General features: G+C 40.0%; 1 protein-coding gene across 2 annotated transcripts in view; it reads left to right on the top strand.

Moving 5' to 3' along the window:
- The window catches only part of LOC139452301 (TWiK family of potassium channels protein 18-like), an 86802-nt gene that overhangs the window by 5716 nt on the left and 65502 nt on the right, over positions 1–15584 (top strand). The window contains exon 1 of one of the 2 annotated variants that reach the window (XM_071233725.1): positions 13451–13487. The exons of the other annotated variant lie outside the window; for it this stretch is intronic. Within the exon in view, the coding sequence (XP_071089826.1) occupies positions 13463–13487 (25 nt within the window). The 5' untranslated portion in view covers positions 13451–13462. Of the gene's footprint in view, positions 1–13450; positions 13488–15584 lie in introns of those variants that run through there. 2 annotated transcript variants of the gene reach the window in all.

The following is a 15584-nucleotide window of genomic DNA, read 5'->3' as shown; positions in this document are numbered from 1 at the left end:
TACATATTTTTATATTTATGCAGCCAACATTGACCTACATGTAAATATTGACATAATTACACGGTATAAGTGTCAGCATATACATGCATATACTCGTAATTTGATATGGTCTTACTCTATCACAGCACGTTTCGTTCAACGAGCTTAAGTTGGATCCACATATAGTCCGAAACATCACTAGAGTAAGCGAGTGAGTGAGTATAGTTTTACGCCGCTTTTACCAATATTCAAGCAATACCACGGCGGGGGACACCAGAAATGGGCTTCACACAATTTACACATGTCGGAAATCGAACCCGGGTCTTCAGCTTGACGAGGGAACGCTTTAACCACTAGGCTACCCGACCGCCCCTACAACACTAGAACTCACACATTGAAGGCATTACTGTTATGCTAACTCATCAACGGATATCAAAACATATGTAGCTGGTATTATATTTAAGTGACAGTTTAGAAGTTGCAGCCTCAATATAGACACAGTAGACTTCATTGATAAAGGTACCAGATCCCGTGCTGAAACGTCGGATCAAATCTCTGGAACACATCTTCAGGTTTTATGAAGTATTGCAGTAGGTTCAAACATTACCTATACTTACATGTATGAACAAGTTCTTATGAATTAAACCTCCTGCGTTAACACATAAATCTGTCACAACATAGTAACGTATATTTTTGTGTTCATACACTGACACAAATAGAATACTTATGACTATATGTGCATTTCTGAGAACTGACAAAAACAGCAAACATGTGCATAACCGATTGAACGTGGATCGTTTTCTCTCTGGTAATAAAGACCTCCCAATATACATGACATCGGTATGCAGTTTATGTACACGATGAGATTGGAGAAGTTTTTGACACTGGAAGAGGCTGGTTCCACTGTTAGGGTAGCTCTGAAACACAGACAAGTACAGAGATGTAAGCAACCTTAGAAATTGGTCTTCCCTTTAAATCCTACTGTTATAACGTTTTGACTTAGTCAAGCTGATGTCTGTGGATGTTTCAGTAATCAGTCAGGCTCATTGGGAGATAAATCCTATTTCTGGATTCTGTAAGGGATCCAACGATTACATAAAACTAACAATGTGTGTAGTAGAGAGCAGATAGGGTACATATACCACTGTGTGTCGTGTGTTAACACATGCTGAATACTAAGACGACTTCTACCTTCATGTCAAATTACAATCTGGTAGGTGAGGTGAAATAGGGTTCAAGGTGGCGTTCAAGAGTATTTCACTTATACAAGTGTGTCTTCTTGTACTAGTCCAAGAGTTTAACATTAATACCCCATTCGCACATAGTATACTGACTCCGAGCGGACCAGTCCTTGTTTTTTCTCCCTTAATGCCGAGGGCAAGGAAGGGTAACAACAAGTACCATCTTTTTACGTCTTTTGGTAGGGCATCGAACCACCGACTGTTCGCTCTTCCAGTCTTGTATACGCTCTCTCCTTACTCAAGTTAATCGCTAGAATGGCTCCTTGTCTGATTAAATATTTAGTTAAGATTTCTTTATCAAACTGTATATGCACGGGTACGCTCTTCCCTCGTGTTAACAGTGAGTGAGGGAGAGTTATTTTAACTGGTCGAGACATATATACTGGCAACTTTTCAAATGCAACTAGTTTGGAATATGTGTACACAGTATGAGCTGAGTGTTATCAGATCTAGCAAACCAGTTCCAAATCGACGCTTTACATGAAAATAATGTTATCAACGTTAGACATGCCATCATTAAAAGCTCATTCGTTTTGTCTGCTTTTGGATTTACATATTTGTAACTGTTCAGAATGAGTTTACTGATGTACGGAGTGAAAATGTCTTTACTCACATGGATTCCCCAACAAACACACTTTTTAATCTTTGGACTACCGTCCCATCAACACTCGTGAGTTTCCCTGTGTTCTTGAATGATTCGTTACAAATAGAAAATAGACAAACAACTTCTAAAAGCACCCATCATGTTATTCTTAGTGGAGAAACGCGCCAAGTCTGCCTCTAGACTATGAAGTCTGGGAAATAATCACACAAAGAATTGTCTAGCTTCTGTTGTAGCTTTTGAATGTTGTCTTGGCAAACATATTTTTTTATGAAAGCGTAATAATGTATTACTTAACCTTTTAAAGCTGAAGTCATACACGTATACTCTTATATCAGTCTGCTCCCCAGTACAAATGTATGATGGTACATAGATTATGATTCTCCTAACAATTTTCAACTCCCGTGTAATTTTGTTCCATGATGCTTTCATATACTTACACGTGTACATGTACTTATTAATGTCTCCTTAATGCGATTCTCTTTACATTAAGGGGTACTTATATCTTTTTAAAGATAGGTTTTCTTATATTACCTAATTACTCACACTATTCAAGCTTGTCAAAGTTATTTTTTAACGATAAGGATTTACCTGTAGTTTGAAATGATCATGTTAAAACTGCACTATATTAATACGAACAGAAAGCACCTTTGTCCCTACGGTTAATGCTTACAAACTTTGACAATACAATTGCTATATATTGTGATGTTATAACGATTCCTAATCTTAAATGTAAATAATTATTATCTAATAAAAATAGAGAAACGATAAACGTCATGTTAAGGATGGTTTTATCTAAGTAAGTGTTATCAATGTTCCTGAACGTCCTATTAGCTCTACTAATACCCACATTATGTATGCTAACATTAACACGAATATAACTTGCATGGTCAATGTGCATATAGTGCATGAGAATTTGAACATTAAACAGTCGAACATCAACGTCAACGTTAACCTAACGAAGGCAAAAGAGAGAGATACGACGTTATAAAAGAAATGGAAATCAATTCAGCGCGTTGCTAGGACATTTAGTAAGCCACAAGGAAGCATTTTTTCTGGTAATGGGTCTGTAAATGTTAATGGTCAAATAAAGCAGCATGCATAATGCATTGGCACATAAAGCGGCTTATTCCGAGGGTGATACTTCAACATTAGCCACGCATTATCCTCAAAAGATGGCGACCGCCTCCGTGGTCTAGGGGTAGAGCGTCCGCCCGGAGAGGAAGGTCCAAGGTTCGATCCCCGGCCGCATCATACCAAAAGACGTGAAAAGATGGTACTTGTTGTTACCCTGTTCGGCGCTCGGCATTAAGGGTGTAAACAAGGACTGATCGGCTCGGAGTCAGTACACTGTGTCTGAGTGGGGTATTGATGTTAAACTGCGGCATGATATCTCAGTGTGCTGGCACTTTAAATCGGCATCAGTCCAAACAAGAACAAGCAGCCACGCACAAACTCGTCGCTATGTAAGTGCAATAATCTTGGACGCGACGTTAAACCCCATTTCACCTCACAAGATGGCACACATGAAAAAATACTCATTCTTATTCAAGATCGAGAAGACCAGGTGTACAAACATGAACGTGAAGTAACGGGGAAGTTCGATTCCCGACATGGGTACAACATGCGAAACCAATTCCTGGTGTCCCCCGCCGTGATATTGCTGGAATATTGCTAAAAGCGGCGTAAAACCATACTCAGTCAGTGTTAAACTATATGTCAGGGTTCAGAAAATGCGGAGGTTTATGAAAAAAACTGTTCTTTTTCAAAGTGGTGAGGCAGTCCAAAAGATTTGTTGCATTAGAAATTGTATAACTTCAAATGTGTTGAACTTATCATACGTGCATCAACAATTGCTAAACATACATACACTAAAAGACAATTACATCATCGTGTGATGTTAGTGCATGCATCTATGTCTGTCAGGTTATACATAGGCGGTATTTATTATTGTCGTGCCTATAGCTACGACCCGTTTTAATCAGACATGATTTGTTTTAATTTGAACTTCACAGAAAGACAAGAAAATTAGCTGTAATGAACGCTGATTATGGAATTACGAAAATGTTCAACGCTATTAAAAGCTGTGACTTTTATGAACAATTTACTCCAGATATATACTGGTGCGATAAGTAGTTATTTAATAATATTGGTCATAATTACGGCCCAGCAATTAATGAGGCACAGTATTCATATGCTTATATATTAGGCATTTGTGGCGGTGTCATGTAAGTTAAATTAATTAATTTATATATACAGTACACTACGTTTATAACAACCACGCTTATAACGAACTGACGGATATAACGAACTTATTTTTTTGCCCCTGCCATTTGTTGTATTTATGCTGTATATATATGCTTATAACAATCTGCGATTATTACGAACTAAAATAAGCGGTCCCGTTGTGTTCGTTTAACCGTAGTTTACTGCATATATATAATATATATATTTATCATAGGGAGGCAGGTCCGTATATCGGGTGCATGATCGCAGATAAAGTGAGTTAAATCCAATTATAGATAGAATAATTGTGCAACATTAATCTGGACAGCTGCTGACTGTCAGGGTACCAAAGCTTTCAAGATTCTTGTCAAATAATAGTAGTTTTGTGACGTGAATGACATTAATCTTTTCAGATGATTATAGGTACAATCATCCGATTGTATAGGTGAGGTGAGGTGAGGTGAAATGCGGTTTAACGTCGCGTCCAAGATTATTGCACTTATATAGCTACGTGCAACATGTGTTTTATGTGTGTGTGCGTGCGTGCGTGCATGCGTGCGTGCGTGTGCGTGCGTGCGTGTCTGTGTGTGGCTGCTTGTACGAGTCCGGACTGATGCCGATATATAATGCTAGCACACTGAGATACCATTCAGTTTTACATGCATACCCTACTCAGACTGACTCCGAGCCGACCAGTCCTTGTTTTAAACCCTTTATGCCGAGCGCCAGACAGGGTAACAACAAGTACCATCTTTACACGTCAATTGGTATGACGCGGCCGGGGCCGATTGTATCAGAACAGAGGCAGTAACGTGCGTGTCTAGCAAACCACGACCATATGTTTGTTGTTTCTGACTGACTTAGAAATGACATGACTATTTAATGGAAGAATCTGACAAGAGTATTAATTGGAATCTGTGCCTTGTTAGAATCTGTGCATGGTTAATGAGCTTTTCAGGATATTAGCATCTCAAAGCCTGTCTAGAGAAAAGAGGGTCGGATGGTATTTCTTTCTTATTCGGGATAAACAGTGTTTGGTTGTATAATCATAGAGCGCGTGTTTGCAAGCATAAACGAAACATAAATTCTAAATTGTTAACCGATCTCGAGAGGTCATATGGTGTGATGCATCTTGTGTGTGAGCCTTAGTACTCCGAGACGCCAAGCTGTTCAATAAATGAGTGAGTGAGTATTCCAGCAATATCACGGCGGGGGACACCAAAAATGGGCTTCACACATTGTACCCACGTCGAGAATCGAAGCCGGTTCTTCGACGTCACGATCGAACGCTTTAACCACTAGCCTACCCGACCGCACCCTGTTCAATGAAATATTAAAGGCCATTTTAGTGGTAGTCCATGGATAGGGTCCTTTGATTCAGCAATTTTGACAGCTAGCTGACGACGCAAACGAATCGAGTTACTTCCCTTTACCCAAATCATTTGGATAAACATCGGTTCATTTGAGCTCAACGATAATCATGGGAGATAAGCAAGTTACCTAAAGGGTACAACGATTGATTTTTCAGCGAGGTAGCTGAGCGAGCTACGTGGTAAGTAATTGCCCGCTCCTTAGCCAACAAGAAGTATTTTAATGTAATGTGAGATAAATCTCCTTGTACTGATAAATGACACAACAAAGCATTGAATGTTTTGAGATATTTACAATCTGGATATAAACACGTTTCGGTCTTTTCGTTAGATAGAATATTATGCACATGTACATACATCACGTTTTTCACAAAAAATCCCCACGTCTTTAATGTGTTGAAGCAATTGTACTGTGGAACATCCCTATTGATGTACTGCAATAGTAATGCAACTGAAGTTCCCAGCAAATAGTTCGAATTATGAAATAGCAGGTAATTTGTCAACATTTCCATGTAAATGTAAAGCTGTTCAATAAAATCTGAATTATCATTTTCCGGGTAGTCCATGGCGGATAGGGTTCTTCAATGTTTAATTGAGTTTGTATTTGTATTGTGTTAGTGCGTCTGCCTTCACGCTGTGCACGTAGCACGCTCTCTCTGTTATACCATGTTATTAATAATTCATTAATTTTATACAGTACAAAATCCAAATGAAATGGAAATTTTTTGTCGCGTTTGGTACACGCTTTACGTCCAGATGGACACCTGAATGTGACAGTGTCACGCACGCACGCACGCACGCACGCACACACGCACACACGCTCGCGCGATCACAAAAGCATACTTTCCCAATTCGGGAATAATATTTGTTGCCTTTAGGAGTTGCAAGTCTGACCAGACAACCAGTCCCTGAAAGAATGAGCAACGATCAATATTGGTGCGAGATTGAAAAACTAGTTTAAAAAATCTTAGTTGCATGTCCACATCGCGGCCAACTTTACAGTTCATACGAACATGGCTCTGATCGCATCAACTGACTAAATATGAATAATGAATTTAGCATCTTCTTCATCACTTGTCTGGCTTGTATTACGGGGGCACGGGTGGCCCAGTCGTCTAAGGCGCTGCGATTCGCTGTGCAGAGTTGCGTCCCTTGGGCACACCAGAAAACTATGATTGTTGGTTCGAATACCGGCTCGTCCCGATTATGTTTCAAGGTTTGTCAGCACCATACCCGTGCTCGTGGGTTTCACCGAAGTGGTAAACGTCTGAGACCTGCATCACTTCGGGCTTTCCTCCCACATTAAGCTGACACGCCGTGGTATAACTGGAATACTGTTAAAAGCGGCGTAAAACCCAACTCACTCACTCACTCACTCTGGCTTGTACACAGGCCGCCGTCGCATGGCAGGAGTACATCTGTGTGGAGTCAAGCAAAAAACATACTTTTTTATGCAAATTAGGCGGGTGCTACTAGCAGGGTACATGCTTGCCCTTTAATGAACACCTGGTGTCATCACTGATTTTCAATTATCTGTTCATATATTTTTCACCGCTCATTTGCCATTTAAGGGCACTGGGGTCTGTTTGGGGATCGGACTGGATATTCTCTGGCCTCTTAAATTTATGTGAGTGAGTGAGTGAGTGCGTATTATTTTACGCCGCTTTTAGCAATATTCCAGCAATATCACGGCGAGGACACCAGAAATGGGCTTCACACATTGTACCAATGTTGGGAATCGAACCCGGGTCTACGGCGTTACGAGCGAACGCTTTAACCACTAGGCTACCCGACCGCCCCTTATATTTATGTAATGTTCTACATGTACAATCAATGCAATGCTGGATCTCGCCATGAGCTCGTCTAACTGACTGATCGTTGACGTTGCAGCGTTTATCTGACTGCAGTTCCCACAGAACATAAACATTCTCCAAATACGTGACATTTCACTTCCCCCTGGGTGCCAGGTATCACACCCGTATATTTGCTGTGGGCTGAGTCCGATCTGTTCAGCAAACCTCTAACATTCATCGTATCCCTGGAGACAGGTAAATATCTGAACAACAATATGGAATTCAATCGTAGATCCGGAGAATACCGCCGCTTGGTCCTTGAGGGTGCTGATGAGGCGGGTTTCCCTGCTTGATGTACAACGCTAGATTCCTTCATCTTTACTCATTTTTACATGACGATGTTCTAAATGTGGTGGGGCAGTAGGGTAGCCCAGTGGTTAAAGCGTTAGCTCGTCACGCCGAAGACCAAGGTTCGATTCCCGACATGGGTACAATGTATGAAGCAATGTCCCCCGCCGTGATATTGTTGGAATATTGCTAAAACCGGCGTTAAACCATACTCACTCACTATAAAACATGAATTTCGCAAATATATGCTACGGTCTGGGGAAAGGGTCTATTGCATTCCCGGGGCCTAAAAGCCCGATAGATGAATACCGTGCAAGCATACATATATCATTAGTGGATTGTAATCATCACATGCGATCTTCTTCATCCGTTATCGTTTCAGCAAGTTTGTGTTAATTAACAGGTCTACACATGACCAGACTAAACCATCATGCTGCATTTGCTCTGTTCATTTCCCTTATACTTTGATCAAACATGCTAACATAATCCCGTTATTTCTTAGACCGTGAGTGTTTTTTAGCCAGATAGGTTTGAGGTGGTAGGTATGGAAAGGTCATTGCGGAAATACCTACGGTTCTGCATCTGTGTTTATTTGCAAGGATGCAGTTGTCTTAATGCGTTTTAGATACGCCAGTAGAGGGCTTAGAGGTGGTCTTAAATCTACACTGCGGGTACGATGTCACACTCATACAGACGGGTAACGGTTAAAGGGGAAATACTGATTACTTTAATTTATTAACAATCTTTTGCAACAACAAACACACGGTGTTATTATTCCATGCATTTATTTGTGATTGCAGGTCTTTTGGATTTTTGGGAGGCACGGGTGGCCCATTCGTCTAAGGCGCTGCGATTCGCTGTGCAGAGTTGCGTCCCATGGGGACGCCAGAAACCTATGATTGTGGGTTCGAATTCCGGTTCGCCCCGATTATGTTTCAAGGTTTGTCAGCACCATACCTGTGCTAGTGGGTTTCACTGAAGTGGTAAACGTCTGAGACCTGCATCACTTCGGGCATTCCTGCTACATTAAGCTGACACGCCGCGATATAACTGAAATACTGTTAAAAGCGGCTTTAAACCCAACTCACTCACTCACTCTTGGATTTTGGCTATCCAGTTTTCGTTGCTATGTGTTTCGCTTCTTGTGACAGTAGTAACAGTATTAGCTAAAACTTTGACATTTGTAACGTGAATAGGATTTATAACTATTTTCCCTTACAGTAAATTGGTGTATACATTCGCTCGTCACGCCGAAGGCCCAGGGCCCTGTTCCACAAAGCGATCTTAGTGCTACGTTGATCGTAAGCCTATGATAGAGTATGGGAGTTACGACCAACTTAGCACAGCTTTGTGGAACTGGTTCCAGGTTCAAATACCCATTGGTACAATGTGTGTAACCAAGTCTGGCGTCCCTGATCCGTCTCTTATAAAACCCAAATCACTCAAGTTGATAAACTCTCTGTGAGTGAGTGAGTGAGTATGGTTTTAGCAATATTCCAGCAATACCACGGCGGGGGACACCACAAATGGGCTTCACACATTGTACCCATGTCGGGAATCGAACCCGGGTCTTCGGCGTGACGAGCGAATGCTTAACCACTGGGCTACCCGACCGCCCCTAAACTCTCTGTGTCTCGTCCTGGTTGTAGCACAGCATACCTGTAATTGAACGCCTTATTCCTGACGTTGTTTTATTTATATTCGTCCCATGAGATATATATGTAATTAAAAGTGTATCCAGGCAACAGATGGTTAATGTGTATTTAAAAGAACACGTGTGTTTAGAATATAAATACACACGTGACCAAACATAATACACACATTGATCACCGGAACATTAAAAGAGACACAAAAGTAACAATGCTTTCAAAATAATGTAAACCCGAGATGTATTAATCATGTTATTTGAGTGTGTTTGGAGTTGCATCGTTTCCGTTAACTATTTTGATGTTCACATGTGTTCAGTGGATTGACTGAAACAGAATACACATTTTAAAGACTATTTATTGTTAGATTGGCAGCATCATACTGGTATCATGAATAGCAGCACGTGCATCTTTAAGTGGTTCCGGGGCTTCCCACAGAATGGTAACCATGAGTTTTAACGATTACTGGGTTTTTATAGATCCAATCCATGCATTCGCGAACACCTGTGACGCCACAACTTGATAGCGATTCAAAACACATGCGTATAATGTAATCAGAATCGTACAATGGACTGTGCTTTTAGCAGAGATTTGTTATGACGATATAAAGGATTTTGAGCATTATCACTCGGCTATATGGAGGCTAGATTACTCTGTAATGTCGTGTGTTTTAATTTGGTTGAAGAGCATGACGTGTCATGGATAGGTAGTGTGTGTTGCATGACACGTTGTCCATGTGTTCGAGACCGAAAGTGATTTGTGTGGACATCTCGGTTCATTATCACCACGGGAATGTTACGAGTTTTATTGTATGACATGAATGTTTGAAGCCTATAAAGTGCACGCGAGTCATATTCAGAATGTGGGTTCGTCTTGTATTAATGAGGGTTTGTTATGCAAAAGACAATAACAAACGATGTTTGTTCACAATGAAGAAGATCATTTTTACCATGAACGTTTATCATGCAATAGGTGTGCTCGTCTCATAGAATGTATTTTATCATGAAGGATGTGTGTTCTCGTTACAGACTGTGTGTTTATCGGGAAGGTGTGTTCATCCTATAGAATGTGTGTTCTCGTTACAGACTGTGTGTTTATCGTGAGGTTGTGTTCATTCTATAGGATGTGTGTTCTCGTTACAGACTGTGTGTTTATCGTGAAGGTGTGTTCATCCTATAGGATGTGTGTTCTCGTTACAGACTGTGTGTTTATCGTGAAGGTGTGTTCATCCTATAGGATGTGTGTTCTCGTTACAGATTGTGTGTTTATCGTTAAGGTGTGTTCATTCTATAGGATGTGTGTTCTCGTTTTAGATTGTGTGTTTATCGTGAAGTTGTGTTCATTCTATAGAATGTGTGTTCTCATTATAGATTGTGTGTTTATCGTTAAGGTGTGTTCATTCTATAGGGTGTGTGTTCATAATAAAGATTGTGGGTTTTTATCGTTAAGGTGTGTTCATCCTATAGAATGTGTGTTCTCGTTACAGATTGTGTGTTTATCGTGAAGGTGTGTTCATTCTATAGAATGTGTGTTCTCGTTACAGATTGTGTGTTTATCGTGAAGGTGTGTTCATTCTATAGGATGTGTGTTCTCGTTACAGATTGTGTGTTTATCGTGAGGTTGTGTTCATTCTATAGGATGTGTGTTCTCGTTACAGATTGTGTGTTTATCGTGAAGTTGTGTTCATTCTATAGGATGTGTGTTCTCGTTACAGATTGTGTGTTTATCGTTAAGGTGTGTTCATTCTATAGGATGTGTGTTCTCGTTACAGATTGTGTGTTTATCGTGAAGGTGTGTTCATTCTATAGGATGTGTGTTCTCGTTACAGATTGTGTGTTTATCGTGAGGTTGTGTTCATTCTATAGGATGTGTGTTCTCGTTACAGATTGTGTGTTTATCGTGAAGGTGTGTTCATTTTATAGGATGTGTGTTCTCGTTACAGATTGTGTGTTTATCGTGAAGTTGTGTTCATCCTATAGGATGTGTGTTCTCGTTACAGATTGTGTGTTTATCGTTAAGGTGTGTTCATTCTATAGGATGTGTGTTCTCGTTACAGATTGTGTGTTTATCGTGAAGGTGTGTTCTTCCTATAGGATGTGTGTTCTCGTTATAAATTGTGTGTTTATCGTGAAGGTGTGTTCATTCTATAGGATGTCTGTTCTCGTTACAGATTGTGTGTTTATCGTGAGGTTGTGTTCATTCTATAGGATGTGTGTTCTCGTTACAGATTGTGTGTTTATCGTGAAGGTGTGTTCATCCTATAGGATGTGTGTTCTCGTTACAAATTGTGTGTTTATCGTGAAGGTGTGTTCATTCTATAGGATGTGTGTTCTCGTTACAGATTGTGTGTTTATCGTGAAGTTGTGTTCATTCTATAGGATGTGTGTTCTCGTTACAGATTGTGTGTTTATCGTGAAGGTGTGTTCATCTTATAGAATGTGTGTTCACCTATGTGTGTTTACTATTTCATAGAGTCTTGATAAATGAGTATTTGATCAAATTATAGGACATGTAGAGCCCTGAACATATTTCTCCTGTTTCAGTTAGTTTTTCTCATCAATTAAACAATTATTATGAAGTCACGCTATTGTTGTTGCAGTTGATTCTGACCCAGGAATCACTGACCATTCTGAACATGCATTTAAAGAAGTACAACTGACGAACTACAGGTCATAATGCAAAATAATAGAAGGATATTATACCAACTAAAACATCGTTGAATTCGGATAAATCACTCGAATCTGATTCAACTTCCAACATCAATAGATTCTCATGATTATTCCATTACAGAGTCATCTAATTATTTTAGAACATTGTTATTGTCCTCTTAATGTGTAACACAGCATTAGATAATGTAGGCATGAATAATGGACAACCATCTGTCCATGTGTGAAACTAAATAATTGATCGCTTCACAAATGTTGACATCACAAATGTTTTGATCTTGTATAATGTGAGCTCATCATATAGAACGTAGTATTTTGTTCTTGTGGATTGTGCTCATCAGTTAGATTGGTGTGCTTCATGCAGAACAGGGGATCGTCTTGAATAAGGTGTGTTCGTCATGTAGAAGGTTCATAACGAAGGCTGTGTGTTCGTCTTGTGGATTGTGTATTCGTCATGTAGACGGTGGGACGGTGGGGTAGCCTAGTGGTTAAAGCCGACGTTCGATTCCCCGCATGGATACAATGTGTGAAGCCATTTCAGCTGTGCACCGCAGTGATACTACTGGAATATTGCTACAAGCGGCGTAAAAACATATTTACTTACTTATGTACATTCTGTGACGTCATCGGCATCCCCGCAGTGATACAGCTGCAACCAGCGACACAACGCAATACCCATGCACTGGCATGACTTTCTTTGCAAGACGGCGTATTGATGAAGCGTACAAAGGCTGGCTGTTATACATCATTATCTCCATTTAAAAAGTACGAACCACTTGCGGCGAACATTAAGTACCGTGTAAGCTAGAGCCGTTTTCAATCGTGCACGTGCGTATTATTACTATCTTTTATTTTTTGGTGGTCAATACCCGTATGTATATGAAATAGGAAACCATTGATTACAATTTCGCCCGAAGATTGTGTATTTCAGATGAATGTAGTTTCCTCCCTGGGGCTAAACGACCGATAAGTACAACGCCGGCGCTGACGTTAACGATTTTCAAACCGCGGAAATCCTTGGGCATGTTCAGGTGTAACAAGTCTCTCAGTACATGTAGTTCTGTTCAAATAGTTTTACAAACTAATTGCTCATTGTTTTAACAGACAAACTAATGACAAGACTTTTTTAAGTTGTTTGATTTCGACGAGTGAATCAGATCTACGTTCCAGACACCTATTTTAAAGTCATGCTCAGCAGTTTAAGCACGTTCTTCAAAATACATGGACAACTGCAATATATATTCTATAATATACAAATTAAAAACCTGAAACGTCGCTTTTGTCAGTAATGCTGATATAATGGTATCACCGTGGCAGATTAATGGAAAGGGGCGTGACACTGGTTGTAGACGTGTACCTTGGAATCCAATCCACGGCAGTGATCATGGCAGCGAAGAGACTCTGAATCGTCACTTGTGCCGCCTTTAAACACTTGGGGGAACGTTCACTGTTCTTTCTGAAACGAAACCTCTGTCGGTTAAAAGAAAAAAATGACATTGCATCTTGTTATATGCATTATCAAGAAGATCGCTGACATATCAAGGAAAAGATAAGGAGAGAATAACAACCGTTTCCCCTTTGATAGGAAGAAAATGAATCTAACAAACTCAACATTAGGTAAGATCGTTGTATTTTTCAATATATATTTTTACAATTGAAATTGAAAAAAAGACATTGGTAATTGGACTGGATGTTTAGGAAATTGTTTTCTTGTTTTTCATGGAGAATTCAATTATAAATAAGTCTTTCTCAGCCGGCCGGGGTATTGATTCTAGAGGCACGTGTTACACGGGACGAGTGGTAAGACAGGAAAGTTTCATGTGATTCAACTGTGTCTGATATATAGTAGAAACATATTTGCACTGGAAGTCCCACCCGTGCGTCTGTTTCCAATCCTTCAATAAACTCTTGAACTGTTTCATTACGTTAAAAGGCATATGTGCTGTTTTGTCTTTAACTTTAATTTAAAGTTATATTACACAGAAAAGTGCCACTAGGGATGCGTGATAGGAGCTAAGCATAAAAACTACTTATTTCCTTTAAATTGAAATTATGCTGAAAGAGAACAAATACGCATCTTGTAAATAGGTTTTGGTCTTGGCTTACAGACGGTAATTTTAGACCCACCTTTCTGATAACCTGAAGCCAAAACTATAGACTTACGATGATCGTGGAAGTGGGATCTTATTGTAGAACATGTCCCTGAACGACTCAAATTTTCTTTCTTTGGAGTAACAAATTATCTCGTATAGGCATTATTCCTTCGTGTACATGTCTATGTAAACGTGCCGTGATATGCTGGGCTATTTTTTTTCAAGAAAATTACATTTATGAAATATGTATGAAGAAGTGATATTGAAATCGACCCTATTCCTCTCGGAGAGATTTCCCGTGACTTTTACTGCGGCTAATCACGTGACAGGGGTCACCATATCCTTACGAAATGGCCTCCTGTTTTGAAGCAGTTGCGGAAAGGCCCATCTTGGACATTGCACAACGCACAACGATTGACTGCCATCTCTGCCAATAACCTGCTGGTGATCAGAGGATGCAAACTTCGAATACGTATCGATACATAAGCGTGATAGGTATAATTGACGATGGGTTTGGCAGCAGCCATTTTGTCCTTTAGCCTGTTCCCTGTCACGTGATCAACAAACGGAGCGGAAACTCCAGTACTGTATATAGAGGTTGTCACGCGAGTGTGTTTGGGGATGGTAAATATCCTGCATTAGGAATAAACAGTGTATTTAGCGAGACTTGGCGAGCTAAATACATAGTGTTTATTCCTAATACAGTATATTTACCATCCCCAAACACACAAGCGTGATAACCTCTTTATCATATAACTTGATTCTTTAATTCTGTGCTTCCCCTCTCTCACAAACATTACCGAAACATTGCGAGTTTTCCTGGAATGCGCGCATTAATATTTATTACGTCACAGGGTAAGTGATGTGTCAGTCGGACTGTGACGGTAGCCAATACAGTTCCAACTGAAATTTGTTTCTTATACAGTGGCGAAGCAACATATACGCAAAACAATAATTGTTTTTAATTCCCTTTCGTGGCAATCCATCGGTCTGTCCGCTAGAGTAACTGCCCTTTGTCAAAGGGAAGCTACTCTAACCCAAGTCTATGAGACGTCACGATCACGGTCAGGCGTTGTTAACAGTCGGCCTATCCTGTCATTACGTTAAGAAGTATATCAGATGTACACACAGCGACAAAACGAAACAAGGTAACAATTAAAACATATTTCGGCCAAATCCAACTATTTAATTTGTGGAGAAGGTTTCAAGCCGCAGAGGTCTACAAGCACAGATATGGCTACTGATCCGCTTGGCTAGGCCTCGTGCCCTCGCAAAATTGTTTCGAAATTTATATCTCCAAAGTTGCCAAAACTTATAAAATGCCTTAGCTACGTCACAGTTAGACACTGATTTTCAGTATATTAGACTGTTCTTTTGATGATGATAGCAATTATCCCTCTAGTTTATCCAGATTCCCGATGGTTAATTCTGACTCGATCGCCGAATGACGAGGGCGACGCCTTGTTTGTTTATAAACAGTGAAAGTAGTCCCTACTTGACCTTTGATATTTGCATCTCTATCCGCATATGAACCCAACGGATATCATTTTCATCCGTTGGCTTTATCCTGCCGAGAAACCTACCCATTATATGATAAAAATTATCTATCTGCTTTTCCAAG

The sequence above is a fragment of the Haliotis cracherodii genome, unplaced genomic scaffold (genome assembly GCF_022045235.1).
Source record: "Haliotis cracherodii isolate W230 unplaced genomic scaffold, xgHalCrac1.p SCAF_9, whole genome shotgun sequence".
Taxonomy (NCBI): Eukaryota; Metazoa; Mollusca; class Gastropoda; order Lepetellida; family Haliotidae; genus Haliotis; species Haliotis cracherodii.
This window is presented reverse-complemented; position numbering and strand designations above follow the sequence as displayed.